Here is a 22,284-nt window from a genome sequence, read left to right on the forward strand (position 1 = left end):
AGTGTGTCCTCGTTCCTAATGGATCTGACACAAGCAAAGCAGTTCCTTCGGCACACATCCGCACACACAACCACACAGATATTGATCAAAGTTGTCACTCAAACACAGCAGAAGGTCCGGCGTGCACGCACAGTGGGTGGGGAAATCGTCCCGACTAACAAATCGACTGTCGGGGCTCCCATCGTAATATTAGACCGAGCTTTGATAAGACCGCTAGCCTTACATGGGCACAGAGCAGAGAGAAAGAGGGGAGAGGAGGAGGAAGAGAGAGAGAGAGAAGGACCATGCTCTTCCACCTGTGTATTCAAGCGGTTAAACAGCATGAGAAATCACAGGGCAGAAACGTGGGCCTAATCTCAGAGGACACTCCACTGCCTCCATGTTAAACAGGCCCTTCCCCAGTGTGTGAGTGTGTGGGTGTGTGTGTGTGTGTGTGTTTGTGTGCGTGTGATGCAGACACAGATAAAAGTGGAACTTAATGTGAGAGAGGGTCTCGTTAAAGAGATGATAAATGCTACTGTTCAATCTCAACACCAGCCGCCCCAGACTCACCATCTATTACCAATGACACTATCTGTAGAGTTCAGCCATCCCCGCACACACACGCACACGCACAGAATGGTTGGCCACCCCACAGTCAACAGAATAAATAAAAAAAGGTGCTCTCAGGTCCTCTCATTGATCTATCTGATTGGATGACAAGTGCAGACTTCTAATGAGAGCCTATCAGGATGAAGGAGAGAGTCCATGGCAACTCAGGAAAAAGTCGACTTTTCAAAATGTGGAACGCGCGAACTAAATCGCCCAGAATGTGAATGTTTCAAATGTACACAAGGGCACAAACATTTGAAATGTATGGCTAACGGTTAAAGGAGGTTGAACTCTGGCCATGCCCTCCGCGAATGAATGTTTAATCCCTGACTGCTTGAGTGAGGCTTGTGACGTGGACTGTGTCACTGATAGCCTTCCCCAGCTTCCTCTCACAGGGCTGGTGTGTACACTGCCACACACACAAACTCTGGATTCAAACTCATGCCCTCAGAGAAATGAAATGCGCACGCACACACACACACACACACAAAAGCACACTCGGTAATAGAAACACACACGCACACACAATCTCGCACACCGAAAAGTTCGAAGTTCGTTCTGGGCAGTGGTTGAACACCGACAAGTTTATAGAAAAGGCACAGCTGTCCAGATTCACAGAACTCACACAAGACAGAAACACGCATATGACTCGCAATTCCAAACACGCCCAGGTGCACAAACACAAATGATCTGACATAAGTGCTATGCAAACATGGAACATGAAAAATCTTAAAACAATGACCTTGTACACTTGTTGTACACACATACATACACAAACACACGGACACAGAGAGACACACTCACAGACAAACATCATTCTATTCTGTCACTAACCAGGTGTGGAAGTGTCTTCCTTCCCCTCTGTGTTTTCTCTCTCCGGTAAATCCGTCAAGCTGTTTTCCCCCGAAACCGGGACTGAGGAAGTAAGGAAGTCCGCCGAGCTAAAGTCCGGGGCGGTGTGCGTCAGGCAAGCTGTCAGCAGTAGAACCAGAGCGCTCGCTCACTCCTCTACTGTCTCTCTCTCTCTCTCTCTCTCTCTCTCTCTCTCTCTCTCTCTCTCTCTCTCTCTCTGTGTCTCTCCCTCTCTCTCTGTGTCTCTCCCTCTCTCTCTGTGTGTCTCTCTCTCTGTGTCTCTCCCTCTCTCTCTCTGTCTGTCTCTCCTTCGCTGGGTGTCTCAGGAATGCAGCTCTCCTGGGTGTCTTCACCGCAGCTGAGATCTAACAGAATGCTGAGGTCTCTCTCTGCCTTCTCTCTACTCCTCCTCCTCCTCCTCCTGCCCGCTCGCACAGAAACACACCCTCCCAGTCACTCCCTCTCTCTCACTCACACTCTGCCAAAAGACACTCTGCTGACAGAGCAAGCCCCTCCCCCTCTCCAGGTAGTGGGGGTGGAGTAACCCCCCCCCCTGCCCCCTCCCCTGCTTCTCTATTACTCAGTAATGTAATACAGTGCACTGGCAGCATGGGAGCATGGAGCATGGGGCACTGTTGTAATCTAGGGGCAGGGGAAGGAGACTGTGTCTCTCTTTGTGTGAAAGCAGCTGCTAACACACTATAAAGTATTAAGTAGACCATGTGACTTGGGTTGTTTCAAGTGCTGAGGAGAGGCGTCTGGCATGATATGGTGGTGTCACTGGAATCAGTTAATGTGTGTGTTGCGGGCCTGTGTGTGTGTACGAGTGTGTGTGTTGCGTGAAAGGGTGTGTATGTATAACCTGAGGCAGCAAACTTCCCAAACTTCCTCCCTCTGGCCTCCAGTCACATGAACAGCTGATCATGCAAACTAACTCGCTCAGGTGATTCTCTCTTCCTCTTCCTGAAATGAGGTCATATTCCCACGCACCTGGTGTGTGGGCGCGCTTGTGCGGGTGCGTGTGTTTGCCTTGCAAAGCCCTCCCAGAGGAGCGGAAAACCTGACCATTCCTGAAGAAAAAAGCCTAGCCTGGTGACGTTGTTCCGTCCAGGGCGGTTCTGTCGCCCGCCCTGTGGGCCTGTCTCTGGGACACTCCTAGAGGCTTCACTCACACCACAGTGTGGAGCTGAGGCCTGTTTTCCATTAGCACCTTTGCTGCCCCCCCCCTTCCCCTCTCTCCCCATCTCTCTCTCTCTGTATCTCTTATCTCTGACACTCATTATCTCCAATCACCCCCCCCCCCCCCCCCTACCCGAAAGCACAGGAGGGAGGGGTCCGGACACTCAGAAGAGTCTTCACCAAGACAGATGGTTCCTCTCTGGTACTGTCCAGTATCTGTGTGTCAGCTGGTATCACCAGGTCAGTCACCAGGTCCTCGTTAGCCTGAAAGCTTGTGTCTGACACCCTGCCATGCCTTGGAGCGAGCCACTGATACCGGCTGATACTGGGGTTGTTCTTGTTGTGGTTTTGGCAAGCTGGCTAAACATACAGCCTTGAAAGGAGGCAAATAACAAACATGAATAGGATCAATCAGCTAATTTGATCCTGCCCAAGGTGTCAAAATGGTTAGAGTTACAGAAGGGCCGATGCACTGTAACAGCTGTCTGGCTGTCTTGGTATGGTCACACAGCAAATGGGCCAGCATGGTGAATTTTTTACAGCTTGAATGTGAACTTGACCTACCCTCAGGAAGGTTTACCAAGCAACACCTTTAAGACATCTCTTACGGTATTTTGCCACACACACACACACACACACACAAACACCTCTGACTGGAAGCAGAGTAGAGCTCTGAAGATACCCTGATGCTTCCACGGTTCAGTGTGAGAAAAGCAGAAGGTGGCTGAGAGAGGAGAAGTGAGGTTAGAAAAGCGCACCACCCGGGAAGAGAAGTCATTCAACTCTACTGCCTTATCTACGCCAGCATCCTGTGCTGTGGTTGGTCCATGTGTTTGGGGGGGGTGGGGGGGGTAGGGGGGGGCGGGGGTCAGGTGAGGCTGGGGGGGCTGGGGGCCCTGGGGCTGTCTTGTGATGTGGGGATTAGTGCGAGAAGGCTTGGAGATTTTACAGACAGCTTCCAGGCATTCCTGAGGGAGCCTCCTCCCTCTACACAGCCCCCCACCCCCACACATCCCTCCCTCTACACAGCCCCCTCCCCCCCACACATCCCTCCCTCTACACAGCCCCACACCCCCACACATCCCTCCCTCTACACAGCCCCACACCCCCACACATCCCTCCCTCTACACAGCCCCCCACCCCCACACATCCCTCCCTCTACACAGCCCCACACCTCCACACATCCCTCCCTCTACACAGCCCCCCACCCCCACACATCCCTCCCTCTACACAGCCCCACACTCCCACACATCCCTCCCTCTACACAGCCCCCCACCCCCACACATCCCTCCCTCTACACAGCCCCCCACCCCCACACATCCCTCCCTCTACACAGCCCCCCACCCCCACACATCCCTCCCTCTCACCTCTTCCCTCCTCCTCAACCCTCCTCTATGTGAATCCAGCCAAGTTAGAAAGAAAGAAAACAGATTCATAAGCAGAAATCCACACGTTCCTAATCCACGGCAACACATCTCCCTCCCTCTTTTACCATCCATTCCAGGCACACAAAGAAGAGTTCTGCCAAACCCAGATCAGCCTCTTAACCGCCTTCCGTCAAGACTTCATCATGACTTAAATACCTTATCTGAGAACACAAATCAGAGAGCAAAGCAGAGTAGGGGGCAGAGCAGAAGAGCACGATAGAGGCCCGAAAGAAAAGGAAGGAAAGCAACTGGGCAGATCACCGCAGGCATGTGGAGGACAGACACACCAGTCCGTTCTGGCACTTTCTCAATAGGTCCTGTGGAGGGCAGAGGAATGAGGGAGCGCGAGTCGAAGCAGGATGCATGTGGATAGTCTCTTTGTTAGCCATTATGCGTCAGGTCTGAATAGCGCTGAGTTAGTTCAACCCCTCCCCCTCCTCTGAATTTAGACCTCCTTGTCCTCCTCCTCCTACTCCCCCTCCTCCTTTAGTCATGCCTTCCCAGAAACCCCCGTCAACAGGTGCAAACTGGACATAACGGGTTGAGGGTCAGGCTCAGTTCTACAACCGGTGTTCCAACAGGGGCACAGTGTTTTGTGAACATCGGCGGGTCTGTGGTCACGTTTGGTAAGGCAAGGTAGTAAGACTTTGTTGATCCCAAACAGACCTAAGTATAGCATGCCTGTGTCATTATGGTTGGGGTAATACCATTGCTCCATCGTCCCGGCTATTCTTAGGGTGTCATTACGATGAACTGGAATGGCTTTCACTAAAGTAATTGCAAGGTTTGCGCTCAGATATAGCACATCCAACCCGAGTCTGAAACAAAGACTTGTGTTTTGTCCTTTGGCAGAGGGGTTCCAGAGAGCTATGTACTGTGTTTGGAAATCCTCAATGTGAAATTATTTTTTTATTTATTTTTTCTTCCATATCAGGATCTTCACCTCATCCAACAACAGCCCATTGTCCTCCCGTTAGCGGTTCAGGGTCAGCGAAGCGGTCGGGATGGGAGGGACAGATAAGGTATGTGTGGATGGAGACGAGTAAGAGGAGAGGACAAGAGGGGGCTCAGGACTGGTTTAAGAAGCCTCAACATTCTTGCCACTCCTCCTCTTCCCTCCATCTCTCTCTCAGCTACTTCCAGCCAGAATCCAGTCGGACAGTTCAAGACTGGCGCCCATAGTCCAAAGGTCCATTTTAGGAGGCGTGCAAATTAGAATGTCATTTCCATAAACTATCAGCTGTGCCCTTGTCCTGTGGAGAGGAATGGCTGCACCACCACTGGTCTATTTATTTGTCTTTCTTAATGCCCGCCTTTCAGTCCAGTCTGGACTGGTTTGGTTTCCTTTTTGCTCACAGGGACATATCCCCCCCACTCCTCCCTCCCTATCTCTCTCTATCTCCCTCTTTACCCTCTCTACCCCACCCCCACCCCTCTTTCCATCTCTCGGGGTGCCCCTCGGAAGAGCACAAAGCCAGGCAGTTAAGTAAACAACACACTCATATTCACTCACTGACCCCAAGCCTACTGGGGTCCTGGGGGGCAGGGGGGTAAGCGGGGGACAAAGGGGTAAAGGTGGGGCCTGGGCAACGGGGGGTGTACCCCCCACATGGGGGCTACCTTTTGGTTGACACCTCCAGGCAGAAAGAAAGAGAGTGAGGAAATGAAAAATGATGAGGTTCTGTCGAGACAGGCAGGAAGACAGTTTAGCCTGGTCAGTCCGACAAAGAGAAAGGACGGTCTGAAAGGGAGACATTTCAAATGTGAGGGACAGAGACACTAGACGGTGTGGCTGGCCTGACAGACAGGCATGGCTAGCATGGCTAGCCTGCCACAGAGACAGACAGAGGCAGAGAGGGCTTCCCGTGTGTTGTTATTGATCTGCTTTCACTGTAGCCACCACAATAGGTGGGGCCGGCCGAGCAGGAAGTGCAGGTCACCGAGAAATAACCAGTCAGGTGGTTCAGGGTCAGAGGTCAAGGATGAACAAAGGAGAAATAAGCCCCACACAGAGGGAGGGAGAGAGGGAGAGGCCACTGTCAGGCACTTACGGTGTGACATATTGAGTGTTCCCGTGTGTGTCTGTCTACAGGTGGTCGTCATGTTGTCTCCACCAAGTCTGGTAAGGGGACTATCCAAACACCTGAGGGAACAATAACCCACCCCCCCCCCAGGATATAACTCTGCTCTTCTCCTCAAGTGAACCACTGTGCTCGGGCTCTGCTGGATCAAAGGAGGGCTATGCTTGAAGCTGGGCTGGACTGGGCAATGGTGGGGGCCACTTAGTGTTCTAAAAACCCACCCCCGCACACACACACACACTAGGCCCCACCAGCCGCACATCCGCCTGCTGGGGAAACATAACACGGGGGGTATTGTTCTCAGGGTGTATCACTCTCCCAGCCCTGCAGAGTGGTTCAGCTCCCAGAAACCAGCCCAAACCCGGGGGCGCAGACAGCGCCCACACCTGGGGCTCGTCTCTATGGAGGTGAGGGCAGACAGAGCCCGTGGCGGAGGGCCACGGCTCACGAGTGGGGCGGACATGCGTCTGAGCGGGAATTCATGGCCGTGTGCGCGCGCGTGTGTGGGTGTAAGTGGATAGGCGCTGCATTCCTAATTAATAAGGGCAGTCACAGGGGGAGGTCTGACTCTGTCTCTGACGGTAGCACCACCCACACACACACACACACACACACACACAGCTCTTTTGCATAGCACGGCGACCAGGAATGCCAGGATTGTGAGGTCAGCGGGGGTGACATCATAGCATGCCCCAGCAGGAACAACACAGGACAGTCACTGCCGGTTTCCTCTCGATTACGTCCGCCCAACACTTCATATCTCTGGATGGAGGACAGGACACAATCCAGCCCCTGCTTCCTGTGTGTGTGGATTTCCACTAGTCCATGTCTGGCACAGAGGTTTACACACGCGGAACTCTACACCGCCTGAATTCAACAGCCTGATCCTGTCAGAGATGCCCCCTGTCTCGTTCTGAGCACTCTAAACGGCAGCCACAGGTCAGCGGTACCACGTTAGTCTAGTCAAAACACAAGCGACTTCTTGTCTGCCTCACAGACAGAGGTCTTTAGCAGAGGAAAAAAGTGTTGGAGGGGGGGGTGCTATTCACACCCCAGTCAGGGTAATGTTGGACAGAAACAGGTGCCTGCCCAGTGTCTGTGTGTGTGTGTGTGTGTGTGTGTGTGTGTGTGTGTGTGTGTGCGTGTGGAAGGTGATCCGTGGGCCATCAGGCAAGTGTTCACCTGAAGGAGGGACCTGATCTACTCTGGGTGCTGCCATGGTAACCAAACACAGACGGAGCCACCTGGTTGGTGGAAGCCCAGTGCGGCAGTTGAGAGGGCCCCACTTTAAGATGCTTGTCACGCATAAAAAAATCTCACTAAATGGCATAATCCACAAACACAACCAAAATGGTGGTGTCGGCCATGATGACGCAGACGGAACCAAGACAACACAGCTGTTTTGTTTTTATGGTTCTAATTCTAGAACAAGGAAAGGAACTATGAAGGAACTATTCATAGGAACAATATGAAAAGTTATGATAGTAACCTGACAGGCATGTTTTTTTAGTCCTGCAATTTCTAATCTGCTTCATATCGTTACCATGGGGATTTCCTTCATTAAATAGAAGAGTTTGCATCCAGGTCTATTCAATTAGTAAGAAACGGCGGCCAAAGAATTATGGTCCCATTCAATATGGGACTCAAACATTTTCTACCAGTCTATTACCGATCATTTTCACAACAGTCAAAGAGACAAACACAACACAAACAACAAACTCCAAAAGCCCAACAGCATTTCAAGCAGTTTCCAGACTCACCTCCTGTTGAATCTAACCGTTTGTGTGTCTGTGGGCCTGATGAAAAAGGAGAAGAGGGAAAAGAGCCCTGTCACTGTGTCTGTGTGTGCTCGTCTGCTACCTGATCCACTGGAGTGTCGGAGAGAGAGAGAGAGAGAGAGACAGACCCACACACACACACACACACACACTCACTCAGCGCAGCGTAGAGGGGAGGGGGCAGAGAGAAAGAGAAAAGTGAAGTGGTGCCGCCATTCTCTGTCGCCCTGGAGACCAACGCTCTTTCAAAGAAATCGGCCAATGACAAACACCGGCAATTGTGTTGAGACAAAAAAGTCACATGATTGCAGAACTGCAGTTCCGCACAAAGAAAGAGAGGGAGAAAGAGAGCGAGAGAGAGAGAGACAGCAAGACAGAGCAACAGAAAGAAAGAAAGAAAGAAAGAAAGAAAGAAAGAGATGGTTAAATATAGAGAGAGAGATATAAAGATAGAGACTGAGTAAAAATAAAAGAGGGTAGGAGAAGTGGAGAGGGTGGAATGGAGGGGTGAGGACAGACCAGACCTTCTCCTGCTCCTGTCGTTCCCTCAAGCTGTGTCAAGACTCGGGGGGCCTTCGGCCTTTGGCCTTCCAACCCCCTCCTCTCAACCCCCCCCCGCCCACCCCCTTCCAATACCACCGACTGGGAGGGACCCTACTCTCCAGCCATGTGACTCAGATCTGGCCCACACTCAGAAACAGCTGAACTTCCACAATGCAGAAGTCTGCAGCCGACATGCATCTCACCTCGTTCACACAGGTGTCAATTAAAACACTCCTTGGTAAAAGTGGTGTGTGCAGTCTGATCAAAACCAGGAAAAGAGTCAGGAACGACCGGTCTGCACTTCTGAAATGTATCCTGACTGGTAATGGAGAGGACAGGTTCAGGGTCTGGGAACTAACTAGCTTGTAACAGCTTTTAATTTAAGAGTTTTGATAAGAACACCAGTTTTTAAATGCAGAAGTAAGCAGGCTATACTACTGTGACATTGTACAACTGTGTCATGGTATAACTATGTTTGGCAACTGACACAATAGACATTTAATCAAACAGAGAAATCCACGTTCTAAGTAACCCAGACCCTGTGATCACCAGGACCACACAATGAGGTATTGTGTCAGTGCGCACTCTGTCAATATTTTGTTCAAAAAGAGACACAAAGAATTGGCCTAGCGAATAGATAAACCCCAAGTTCAGCTGATGTGAGGACACAGAACAGAAGAAGGCTAATGTGCGTTATTGGGGCTTTTAATCAAAGGATATCATGATAGTCCAGGAGAAGGGTAAAAACATGCCAAAGCAGAACGACAATGTGCAAGGTTCCGAAGGGGGAAGAAATTGATTTACAGGACTAACTGACGCAATTCAAACCTAATGAAGCAATGACTATTCATGAGTTCCAGCCACTGAGTTTACACAACAAACGTACTGAATGAGACGCTAATACCGTGCTACAAGGAAGCTCCTTAGTGACCATGATCAAAACTGACCAGTAACAGCAGTCTCATCGGGGTCATGTCAGTGATCACAATTATTGCAGAGTAACATACTATTATGTTGTGTGTGTGTGTGTGCATGAGAACAGGAAGAAATAGGGGAAGACAGAAAAAAAAAGAGAGAGAGAGAGAGAGAGAGAGAAAAAGAAAGAGAGAGAGAGAGAGAGAGAGAGAGAGAGAGAGAGAGAGAGAGAGAGAGAGAGAGAGAGAGAGAGAGAGAGAAAAAAAATAGACAAACAGAGAAGTGCCATCTCCATCTGGCGCACAACAAATATTTTTGTTCTCCCACAAGCAGCTGGACAGATGACTCACTATGGAGAGATGTAATGGTGGAGGGATGTGAGAAAGAGAAAGGGGCCTGAACAGACAGTTTGATTCACATCCCACTGAAGTTCAAATTTTTTTGGCAGACTACGAATAATCGTATCGCCTTTTGACTATCAGTATCCCACAGCGCAATTTTGATTACCACCTGTTGTGGGGATTTCTGACTAATGATGTACTGTAGCTAGCCAAGCTAGGTTTAAATAATTCATATTCAAATAATCCAACCATAATCAAGCAATATCAAAATATGCTAGTGATGTAGCTAGACACTTGAAAGTTTTTCGAGGTTTAGGTTAGATGAAACGGTTGATACCAAGAAAGCCAGAAAGGTGCTACGTACTGTAGTGTAATGTGTGACTTACCAAGTCGTATGGGTCGTGCAGAACTTGAGCGCCAGCTAGCGAAAGTCACAATGGTGAATTCTGGTTTCAAAAGAGGGATAATAGACCTCACATTGGTATACCTGAAAGCATCTGTGTCCTTACATCTAGCAACTTGTGAACTCCCGATACCGACTGCACATTACTGTCGTATCACCCCCAGTCCCAGTCCATTCAGCATCAACAACACAGCACTGATTGACATCTTAAAGGGCTAGTGTCATGTGAGTTTTGCCGACATGTATCTAACGGCAGTCCTGATGTTGACAGACTTTCTTCAATATAGCAATTGGTTAAAAACAGTAGAACAGTTAAGGACTATGGTGATGCGAGACCGTTTTTGACAATTTGTCAAAAAGTGATTTTCTGCCTGTAATTAGTGTATTATGCCTAGCTCTATAAAAAAAAAATCTATACAGTTATCTTAAATCAGTTTTAAAGATGTATAAACCTTACACTTCAGTTATAGTTCAGATACGATATTTTGCTCAAGATAAAAGTTGATTGTTCAGTTCTCTAGGCTAACACTTTGCCTTTAAATATCCCTTGTCTTTTTCCTATCTACCGCCTCCGCTGCGTCGTCGCTCGTGGCAACAGTAAACACTGACTTCGAAAAAAACAACTCATGAACATATATTGAATTCCTCTTTCTTTTTGCACACTGTCCCCAAAAATTATACCGTATTTGCACTACATACATAGCTATATATACATATTTTATCTATCACCGAGTATTCAACAATGATATCTGCTTCTAAGCCTTCTGAGCCGGCAGAATGGGTTGCAAGGAAGGAACACACCTCGTGATATTCTGTGCATCTATCTGTAAAATCTCCTCCAAAACATTAACTTCTAGAGTTGAATACCCTCTAAGGAATGGAATGTTCCTCCCTGTTGGATTCCTTCCTTGCCCAAGCCTTATGATGGGCCTGTTTGGACTGGATCTCCACCACCACATACAACCTGCTAAAATGTGATGTTTTTTAGAAACAGTCACTTAACTCAGGTAAGAACAGCTTCCCTCAAAATGATGTGTAAATTGCACAGCTTAGTGACAATGCCTGGTGTGTTCTTATTAATCATCTTGTCAGGGATGGTAGGATGTGGTCTGACTCATGGCTGTCAAATGTCCACTTCTTCCTGCCATCTTCTGAGGGCTGTAACCCATAGATATATATAAACATACAACCTTTATATATATCTATGCTGTAGCCTAACTGGCGAGAGCGTACCTTCTCATTTGTCTATCTCTCTCTCAGTACCAGAGAACTGTTTGAACAGGTCATGCATTCTTCATTGGTCTTTCAATAACCTACTCTTGATCCTTTTCTTTGGTGTCCTGCTGACATCTATTTTCCAATTTCCACTTGTCTGTTGAATTGTTACCAATGGTACTGTGCCACTATCAAGTGGAACATCCTTGATGAAGCAAACTTGTTGACAAAATTAACCTTTTCTAAAATTCCTATACATCTCTTGGGAAATTATGCCACAAGGATAAGCGTAAGAGGGGCGGAAATATTAACTGGCTTTTTAATTTGATTAAAGCCTGTTTCAATTATCTTGTCTTTTTTTCGTACCTCATAAATAATAAATACACTGATGGGTGACTTTCAACTTCCATACATCTTGGGGCATGATAAATTGATTTTAAGAGAAAAACTCAAACTACAGTGTGTTGAGTCCTTTTGTAGGTACTAACTCAATCAAGTTATAGGAATGTGTGTGTGATTTACTTGGCGTAAGTCTCTATGCTAAATCCCAGTGTAGAGAATCTACCTCAGCCTGACTTCGCCAGAACAAATAAAACACAAGCTCACAGATGTGACTGTTTCCCAGGCAATATATATACCTCACTCTCTAATTTACTATCTATTTGACGCCAATAAACAGTCAACAGGTGGACGCATCATCACCCAGCAGCATGTGATCTACTGCAGGTTCAAGTACAGGTGGGTGATGGAAAAATGGCTACACAGCCATAACACTTATAAGGTTATTCAGGCAAGTCAAACTAACAGCCTCCTCGTGTCGTGGAAGAACATTCCAGACCTCCCTTATCATGGGTACACACAAGACCCTGTATTTGTAGTTTTATGTTCCCGGTTGATAGTTGAATAGAAAGGGGCAGACATGGAATGCAATGGAGTTCATGCTTGTTCACGCAGGTTGTGTGTGTGTTTCTTTGGAGCAGCTCTCCACATCAACAAAAGCTTCCAGAAAGGAAATCTGTAAAATGGAAAAAAGGAGAGGTTCATGGAAGCGATACAGTAACAGTGTACATTCGTTCCTGTACGGTCCGCTTACGCAGGATTGGGCTTGTTCAAATATGCCAACGACACAGAGTTTGTTCACCTGCAGGCAACGTGGAATCCCAGATATGGAGCTGAATGCCACCTCTCTACAGCTCCCGTCAAAATAAACACTCCTCTTTCTCCCTCGCTGCACCCTTAGGGGCTTATCTCGGAAACTGAACATACCATATCTGGTTCACCTTTCTTTGCTAGCTTTCTAAGAAACCTGACCAGGGCCAAGTCAGATAACCTACAATAATACTGCATGCAGAAACCACACCATCATATATTTAAACTAATGGGAAATGTATCTGTCCTGACCGTGTATTTATCATTAATGCGCTAGAATCTAGCTTACTAACATGTTGTGTTTGTGGGATATGGTCATCTAGCCGCTAGATTTAATGCGTTAAAAACATAGAAAAGAATATGGCACCGCCTAGTGGTGAAGCACTTCATCTTTCTCTTCAAATGACACCTGTAAAGAATACAGTGAAGTAGAAGATCAATATTTTATATTTATTTAAGGTAGCATCTGAGTGAATAAAAAAAACGTCACAATTTCATCCCAAAAACACAGTCGCATCTGAGCAAATAAGCAATATAAAAAAATATCTCAATGTTCAACATTCAGCTATAAACACCTGGAAAACACAGCTGTTCTCGTGTAATGACGCTCACCGGAGGTGTCAGAGTATGCGAGTTCCTAGTAGAGGTGTGAGAGAGAGCAGAAAGATACAGCGAGTCACCCCAGTGAACAGTTTATGAAACCACCGAGACGGTAATGGGTCACTCATATGGCATACACCCTCCACAGATTCTCATATTGACAGTAGGGTTTCGGTCCACTGGGGGAACACAGTGACAGCTCTGTTGTAAGGTTAGGGTCAGTGCCCCTGCTGACCACTCTTCCCACCACACACCTCAGCATGTGGGCTCAGTCTAGGTGAGAGCTCCCTCTGCTGGGCTGGAGAGCGGGGCGCGGCGGAGGTTTCTGCAGGGCCGCTCTGGCCGTGTGAGGACGCGCCGCGGCCAGCCTCTCCGGAGGCCTGCGGGGCATGATGATTGGTCGATGCCCGTTGACAGACGTCCCGGTGGGCACACCTGCCTCTCTCCTGCAAGGAAGGAGAAGCTCAAAATCAGGTCAATCAACATCTCATCAGCCGACATGAGCTGTACGCTAAATCACAGAGAAATCAGTAAGATGCATTTCACTGAGTCGTCTTTAAAGGACAATGATGCAGATTGAATTGTACCCACAATTTGGGATTTGTTAGTCGATCGGCGCACCAAGAGCAAGACCCTACCATGGTTCCCTGAGGCCAGAGCCCAGGGGGCTGGAGGCTGGCCGGTGGGGGAGGTGTGCTGTCTGGGGCCGCTGAGGGGCTCTGGGCCTCATCCCCTCCTGGAGCCTCTGGAGTTCCCCCAGGTCGGCTCTGCCGAGCCCTGCCTCTGCAGCCGCCCCGACAGGCCTGACCCCAGCCTGGCTCAGCCTCAGCCTGCGAGCTCGGATCCCCGACAGCCTTTGTCCAGAAGGGGAGGCTGTGGAGCTGAGAGGAGGAGAGGGTGATGGAGTGGAGTCCGGGGACATGGTCAGTCTGGCCACCTCAGGAGATATGGCCTCTCCCTGTAACAGGTCTATTTAGAGGGAAAATCAAACACATATTTAGATGATGTTCAAACGGCACTGTGCTACACTGTGACTCAGTGGATTCAGTCTTTTAATATGTCGAGTTATGGAACTCACCTGGAGAGGGAGACTGGAATAAGGAGTCTGGCGAGGCAGAGTTTGCCCCGAGTCTTCCTCTGTTTCCCTCCATCTCTTTCCCCTCTTCCTCTTCAAGGCCGAGGGTAATGCTGAGGCTGTCCTCTTCATCCTCGTCATCTTCACTGAGGAAGGTGTTTGCCTGGGGAAAACCCTCCTTCTCCATGGCCAAAAGACGTCTGCAATATACAGGAACACATGTAGTCATTTAGCAGATGCTCTTATCCAGTACAGGGACATTCTCCCCGTCCCCCTGCCCGTCCTTGGGCAAGTGCCCAGGGATCGAACCGGCAACCTTCTGATTACAAGCCCGATTCCCTAACCGCTCAGCCACCTGCCTCCCACAACAGTCTCTTCCTCCCTCTCTCTCCCCCTCTGTCTCTCTCACTCTCTCTCTGTCTCTCTCTCTGTCTCTCTCTCTCTGTCTCTCTGTCTCTGTGTGTGTGTCTCTCTCTCATCCAGAATGGACAGTGATGGGTGAGGGGGTCAGTACTTGTTATGATGCTCCCTCCAGGCCCGCAGCTCCGAGAACACATCACAGCGCTCGCGCCCGTCCGTCTCCTCAAGGTCATACGTGTGCTCGGGAACATGGAGGGGGGGGCGCAGCGGGCAGACGCGGGGGGGGCCGTCTGCTGAAGCGACACCCCGAGGAAAACGAGGGGCGGGGGGAGGTCAGCAGAGAGGGGGGGGGGGGGGGCGAGAGAGATAAGAGAGAGAGATAGAGGACGGAAACGGAGAGAAGGAGGGGAGAGAGACACAGCCGTTGAGCGGAGCTGACAGGATGACAGATCGCCAGCGTCTGACAAGGGGCAAGCCCGTCTGTCACGTCACCTCTGCCACAGCAGTAGGGGCCCGCTAAGCCCGCCCGCTGTCCTCACCACCATAATGATCTCCTTCTGTTCATTCTGACATCGCATTACAGAGACAAGCAGGCCACGCTAGGGTGGCCATAATGGCCTGTCAGAGTCCATAAATACTCCAGATCTGTCTGCCCTGTCACACTCAAACTGCCTTCCCCTGGGCGGGGGAGGGGGGGCATGGGGGGGGGTCACTGCTGCAGACCACAACAAGCATGGATTCATTGACGACACGTTTCCCAGTGAACGCGACAACGTCGTGCCTTGGGGCTTTGGAGGGTTTCCTCGTACGCTCGAACATACCTTCATCTTCTGGCGCCGTGCGCGGAGAGCCTGCACTGGGTTCCCACAGAAGAGGATCTTGCCCGCACCTACACACAGATGACGGCAGGTCAATTCAAATAGTTCACTCGTGGACTCGTAGCTCCACAGTGTTTCTTTTCGGGTTCAGGTTCCAATGTGTTCTCTAGGTGGCACTGTTGAGTAGGTATAGGTGAAGTAAACGTGCGCTTCGCTCGATGAATTCCCTTCATATAGCAGACGATCAAATTTATTTGTATAGCCCTTTTTACACGCAAGCATGTCACAGAGGGCTTCACACACGATGGCTGAGCCAGGGCAGGCTCCAATGAGGTCCAAGGACAGACTCTGGGACATTCAAATATTTGAATCTGGGCAATATTTCAATCAATAATTGTGTTTTTTCTTTTTTCTTACGGCGAGTACCTCATATGTAGTTCCGTCCTTGCTCACCGTGTGTCAGGATGCTGGCGTCTGGGTCCACTGCTGCTGGTTCCGACTCAGCAGAACCGGGTCTGGAGCCCTGAGGGGAGAGGATGGTGCGGCTGGCCCCAGCGGCCGAAGGGGGTCTGGACCCGGCTGAGGAGTGGGGCCTGGAGCTCCCTGGTCGACTAGCAGGCCGGGAGCCGGAGAGGCTTGAGCCAGGACGCTGGCCAGAGCTGGGTCTGGCCCACACACTGGCTGCCCTCTCCTCTGTCAGGAGAGAAGAAGAACAACACTAAGATCTGAAACGAAACGTGAACACAGTTGCATAGCTCGGGAAAACCCACAGTGGTACAGATGCAGCCACACACGTGTGCACGCACACACGCACGCACCCGTTGCGGTCTCCGAGGGGATGTTGCTGGGTTCTTTGATGGACTGTCTGAGCAGAGCCCAGTCTTCCTCCATGGAGCTGCTGTTGGAGCCGCGCTCCACCTCCTGCTCCGCCCACACATCGTCTAGGAAACGCAGCTGAGGGACCAGCTCTCTTACGGCCGAGCGGTAGCAGTACCCGGTCTAGTTGCAGGGAAGAGGGTAGGAGAAACATAACAGACGATCAGGGCACGGAGTACTGTGGAATTGCAGATCATCAAGCGACAGGCCGTCCTTCCTGGTTGTGTTGCCTTGAGAGGAACACATAAGCCTAGGCGCGTGTGTCTGGACTTGCGCCATGTCCTGACCCGGTCAATGTGACCTGGGATCTGGCCCCGCGGGGGGATTTCACAAGTGAGAGAGATGGGTCAAAGGTCGACCTATATTATCACAGTCCCCTTACACCAACCATAGAGAGATCGGTAGAATCGCTTAGTCAGTTAGTTTAACAATTATCCTGCTAAGGAAGCCAAGGGAGGCCAAAAACAAGGGCTGGGTGTGCCAAGATGTCAGCGTTAATGCAGGCTATATGCACTTTGTACTCGGCTCTGGTCTTTTATCAGTAGGGAGACAACAGAAGGGGGGGAGGGAGAGGGGGGGGTAGTAGAAGAGAGAGGGATAGGGAACAAATAGAGAGCAGTAGAGAGAAAGAGGGAGATGGCATTAGAGCGAGAACAAGCAGTAGAGAGAGCGAGAAACAGTCGTACACAGAGAACAGCCAGTAGAAGCACTGGGCTGCTGAGTGATCCAATCAGAGCTGTACTCGCCCCCTTCACCAAACCACAGAGACTGAGAAGAGGGAGGAAGAGGAAGAGAGGGTTGAAAGGAAGAACGATAAGAAAAGGGGGGAAGAAGCCTGAGCCGAAAGAGAACGAGAGCGAGAGGGGCGGAGATAGTGAGTGAGAAAGTGAGAAAACGATAAGGCGAGGGGGAAGAGAGAGACGGCGATAGCGAAGGACAACAACAGATAAAGACAGAGGGAACCCAAAAAAATACTGTTTATAAAGGGATGCTAGTTTGGACAGAGGAGAAAGCAATAACCACCTTCCATAGAAAGAGCCGAATGCATATTCTGATGAGCATCTTTCCCTCATTTGCCCCAGTTTTCTACTTCCTGCTGCTTGGCGAACACCACCATACTCACTCTGCCCCAGAAGCCACTTGCAGCTTCCTAAGGCACCAGACATGGAAACAAACAGGAAGCATATATACACCACACTCCAACCCATCCATCCACGCTTGAAGCTGTAGCGCTACATCGCAGCATGGTAGCGACAGAGCGAACATGCTAAAGAACAAAAGACAGGGTGTAAGGTGTTTGGCCGTGTCCCCGTGCCCTGTACTGACGGATCCAGACCTCCTTGGCAGAAACATGGGATACCACAGGGCCCTTTCATGTCTCCAAACAGAGTAATTGCATTTGGGCTATTATCTGCAGGACCCATGAGGGAGGCATGGGGGACAGCCATGGCTCACAGCCTGAACACAGCAGGCTAGGGCCTGCAAACACAGGAGAGGCTGGCTAATCTCATCCCACAGACTCCAATCCTTCCACACACACACACACACACACACCAAATGACACAGCGGCAAAACATTCACACAAACACTTCCACATGCACACACAAAATCTTGGTCCCAAATAGCCAATTGAACAGCATGATCATGGATAGCATAATTGGCTAGCGGCTACCAGCGGATCACTGGCATCAGACTACTGCTTACTGGGATGATTGTTGTTGATAACATTACCTTAGGCCTATTTTATGCAATCAGTTTGAGTTGAATTTGAATAACGCAGCGTTATCAGACGTGTGTTAGTTGTAGAGGTGCAGTCGGCTTAGGTCTAGGGAGAAGGGAGGGAGAGAGTAAATGACAACCTGTCGCGTACCTGGCTGGCGTTGGGGTGCGGGCACACGCACACAGGGTTCCCCTCCAGGGTGAGGGTGCGTAGCTCGCTGCACAGGCCCAGGTACTGAACTTGCACTAGGTCATCCACATCGTTCCCCTCCAGGTCCAACAGCTGGAGGTGCTCCAGCATACTGACCTGGCTCAGGTCGGATATACTGTTGTAAGCCACATACAGCTCCTGAACCAGGGAGACAGGGAGAAGACACACACACACACACACCCATGATTCAAAGCAGAGCTATGAGATAAGAAATTGATGAATGATTCGAGTTGTATTGATTACTGAAACAGTCCTTTTCTAAACTTTGGGGCGTCTACATGTTTCTAATAAAGTGTCTTCTATTAGATGTTGGGGTAAGTGGTTGCCCCTGTCTATGTACCTTCAGAGAGGTGAAGGAAGGGATACCATCCAGGTCGACCAGACAGCAGCGAGACATCCACAGCACCTGCAGGTGGGCCAGGGTGGTGCCCAGGTCCCTGAGCACACACACACAAACGCGGGGTGTGTCAGAGAGGGTGACAAAGACAAATCACGAAATATAATGCTCCAGCTGGAGCCCTTCCCTTCCTCAACCTCTGGTCTCGTCTCCCCTCAAGAACTGGCCTCTGCCTTGGTCCTAGGCCTGTCTATCCCTGACGAGGCCTCCTCAACTATCCAACCCTCCTTTTGCAGCTATCTCCTCTCTGACCCCAGCCCTCCCCAGCACTCTCAGTCTTCCTTAGGCAGCCCCCACAGCCCAGGACAGGAAATGCTATCAGGGGCTGTGCATGTCCGGCCAGGCCTTGGCTGGTGCTCTCAGGGCGGGTCAGGCAGTTCTATGTCTCCCATTCTGCTCCTCTCTGATCCCTGGCTCCCTCCAGGCATACATAGAGCTCCTCTCTTCCCCTCCGCTGCACTCTTCCACCTGTGCTGCTCTCAAAAGCCCCTGCCGGCTCGTATAACTCCACAGAAGAAGCTGCATATTGTTTCAGCGGCAAACCATCTGTGAGGGAGTCTTTGTGCGTGCAAAGTCCAAAACGTCCTGCCCTTCTTCTTTTTTTATTGTTCTGTGCCCATACTCAATGTGCCAAAATGCTGCTATATTTTTGTTTTTGCTGTCATTATAACAGGAAGATGACTCAAAGGCAGCAGACAAGCTGACCAAATGATTAGCTATATATAGCTAATAATTTAGCTAGATTTGTACCTGGGATATACAGCTAAATTGCTGTACGTACTGACACAGCTGTAACAGCAATCAGCACAAAATATGAGACTTGACAGAGACACTGTGAGTCTTCCAAATCAGTTTGGTCAGAGAACCTGTCTGTCTGATTTACTGCCTGTTTCATCCTCCCCACAGATGCTCTGGACAAGCTGCTCCCCTCGGCTCGGATGTCACAGGTCCCTGCTGGCCCAGGTGGATCCAGAGCCTTGCACCTGCAGGCCAACAGCCCCGTTTCCAACCCTACCCGCAGGATTACAGGACAGCCGAGACCCCTGTGACCACCAGGGACCTAGCCTCTTTCCAGCCCAGCCCTGACATACATCCCAGGCCCCTGCTACATGACGACTCACAATGTGGAGTGTGACAGGGGCCTTGAGGGCATCTGGTTCCAATTACAGTGCCATTTTCAAAAAATAACACACACACATACCCAAATACACACAAACAAAAGTGGAGCACCATCTAGGTCCAGTTTAGACATCCTTCAACACTAACATGTCTACCTGGCTGTTTCCTTATGTGGGTGTATGAGATGAGGAGGGGTGTGTATATAATCCTTGGTGTCTGGTCAGGCTTGTGGTTGAACTGTTTCTGGATCCCCCCCCCCTCCTCCCTCAAATACACACACACTGTGTTTTCCTCACAGTATGGTGATCTTTCAAATGAGTTGTTTAACAGATTAAGAAAGGGAGACATCTGAAAAATAGGAAGACCAGAGTGGGACTTTCCACTTACCTGACTGACGTTATCATACTGTTGTTCATTTTCAACTGTAGCAGCCTGGGCAAGTATGCACCTGTCGGATGAGGACGGGAAGATAGAGACAGTGACGTTACTGGCTGATTAGGGTGACTTGGTTTAATACCCGCTGGCTCTCTTCCAGCTCCAGAACTTCATCAGATCTTTCAATCTGAGCGTGTCCTGCTATCCAGTCAAAGGGATTCACTCCTGACCTGGCTTCTTCCGTCATGTTCTTGCGCAAGAATGTTGTCTGATTGAAAATATGTACGAGTAGGTGTGGTTTTCCTGTCCTTATCTGCTCAATCAGAACTGGTGTTGTGGTACAGGCTGGAGGGAGAATCCAACCTGCCAACTTTGTGTGAGTCACAGACCCCCTTTCTGTTTGACCGTTATCTGTCATTCACCAAAGTCTTTGTGCATTGAAACTGTGGCCACCTATATCTTGTTGCGTCATTACACTCAAAACAAGTATTTAACAATAGGAGGGCTGTGATCGTTGTACATTTTGATATCGTATACAAAAAATCACCTCTATGACTGGAGAGAGTACATTTACAGTGAGACATTAAAGAGATTGGGTATAGCTCAACAGTACATTTCACTGCAGATCAGGGGACCCAGGTTCAAATCTCCCCTGTATGTCGCTTTGGATAAAAGCTTTTGCTTAATGCAGGCATGACATCAGATTACACAGTATAATTACAACCACGATGATATGGTATGTTTCTGTGGAAACACTGTAAATGCTACACTGCAGACTCTTACCAAAGTTACCCAGAGTGTTTTCCCGAGTATCCACACAGATCTCCAGGGAGCTGACCTGGGAGATGTCTTCGGTGCCGCTCAACAATTTCTGAGGGGAAGATCTGTCAGTTCAGAGGCTTATTCTGTCTTATTTCACTACAGTACAGGTCATTTGAGTTAGCCTACTGCTAATTTGAATGTCTGCTTCGGGCTGCAACTAAGACTAGTGTGCTGTCTGACAATAGTTCCTGGTTAACCAGGTGTAGTGTTCAGTCTCTCAGTAGACTGAATTCCCCTTTGCACAGATCTATTCAACTAAAAAGGCTACTAGTATTCTCACCAAGCAACTACACAGTGATTTATACTGGTCAACCACATTTCAAGACTCATTTAATTAAATTACAAGACCAATAGGCAGTAACTTCCAGGTAACTTCTTGAAAAGGGAATACAGAAAATTCAACTGCTTGAATTGGACAGATATGGGTTATGCTTCAGTCTCAAGTTGCTTTGTTGCTACTTGCAACAAAAAACAATCAAACGGCACTGGCTTCTGACCAACTGGATGTGTATGAATGATACATAAGGGCTATGGATGTCTGATCTTCTCTCTTTTATGTCATGCTAATGGCTGTGTGGAGCTTGCCATTCCTCAACCCCTTGCCCCGCTGACAGGTTTATAGATATCCCTCCATATGTCCACTCAGTAAATCAAGGTCATGGAACGTGATAATGGCTGTAGAATACAGTGTCACCCAGGAGGCAGTGTTCACACGTGGACTTGTGTCTGCTGCCTCAAGCACTCTCTTCCAGTAACAGTCTGTACAGGCTGTTACAGTACATCACAGTCCTCACGTAGGATGACCAAGATCTCATAGGAAAACACACATCAACTGAAGAAATATCCTAGTACAAGTGGAATAACTTCAAAAACAATTGACCACTTGGGATCTAACCAGCTTTGTTGGGGAGAGATAGAGTTCCACCAGCATGTCAGAGTCCTCAAAGACAGCAGGGGTTGGGTTCAATTGGCCTGACCCGCTCATTTCTGTGACCAGAACCCGGGCTGTGCCAGGTTGTACTAGGACCATAGAGTCTTGGATGCAGCTCATCTCTCACTGGAATCTGAGAGAAAGTTGGCCTAATTAGTTATTGGAAAAAAGCAAACATTAGGCTTGCTTCAAACGTGAATTTTTGCTTAAATGAAATACATTGTGAAAACATTCTATGTTGAGCTAGCTTGTCAGTCAGCAAGGCCACCTGACAGGTTGTGCATAAGAGCTTAATTATGACCACTTTCATTATTTGTTTTATTATAATCAAAACTATGCCACTCACTACTGACTGCGACATAATAACTTACGGCTTACCTTTCATTCGACAATTTCTTAGATTAGGGAGCACATTTTCCAGACAGAAATGCACTTCAGGGCACAGACATGTTTTGTTGGCAACGGCATTTAACTTCCTGGATACGATGATGTCGGCAGAAGTGTGCT

At 49.2% G+C, this 22,284-nt stretch overlaps 2 protein-coding genes across 5 annotated transcripts in view; both read right to left on the minus strand.

Moving 5' to 3' along the window:
• The window catches only part of rassf7a (Ras association domain family member 7a), a 29,360-nt gene extending 18,712 nt beyond the window's left edge, over window positions 1-10,648 (minus strand). Inside the window, exons 1-2 of one of the 4 annotated variants that reach the window (XM_084672386.1) lie at window positions 10,568-10,648; window positions 10,094-10,153 (exon numbers count right to left, since the gene is read on the minus strand). The gene's annotated coding sequence lies outside the window, so the exon portion shown is untranslated. Of the gene's footprint in view, window positions 1-1,425; window positions 1,643-7,890; window positions 7,999-10,093; window positions 10,279-10,567 lie in introns of those variants that run through there. The other 3 variants (XM_084672383.1, XM_084672385.1, XM_084672384.1) reach the window with 3 other exon arrangements.
• Window positions 10,649-12,903: 2,255 nt separating this feature from the next.
• On the minus strand, window positions 12,904-22,265 carry lrrc56 (leucine rich repeat containing 56). Its single transcript, XM_084672389.1, has 13 exons — window positions 22,156-22,265; window positions 21,742-21,910; window positions 20,808-20,895; window positions 20,037-20,097; window positions 18,474-18,570; window positions 18,074-18,271; window positions 16,146-16,326; window positions 15,781-16,020; window positions 15,327-15,398; window positions 14,664-14,802; window positions 14,153-14,349; window positions 13,713-14,043; window positions 12,904-13,520 (listed from the first exon to the last, which is right to left on the minus strand). The coding sequence occupies exons 2-13, from the start codon at window positions 21,895-21,897 to the stop codon at window positions 13,343-13,345; spliced, it is 1,938 nt and encodes a 645-aa protein (XP_084528515.1). The 5' UTR covers window positions 21,898-21,910; window positions 22,156-22,265; the 3' UTR covers window positions 12,904-13,342.
• Window positions 22,266-22,284: the final 19 nt, after the last annotated feature.

Source organism: Hypomesus nipponensis, chromosome 14 (assembly GCF_054491055.1).
Source record: "Hypomesus nipponensis isolate SF chromosome 14, ASM5449105v1, whole genome shotgun sequence".
Classification (NCBI taxonomy): domain Eukaryota; kingdom Metazoa; phylum Chordata; class Actinopteri; order Osmeriformes; family Osmeridae; genus Hypomesus; species Hypomesus nipponensis.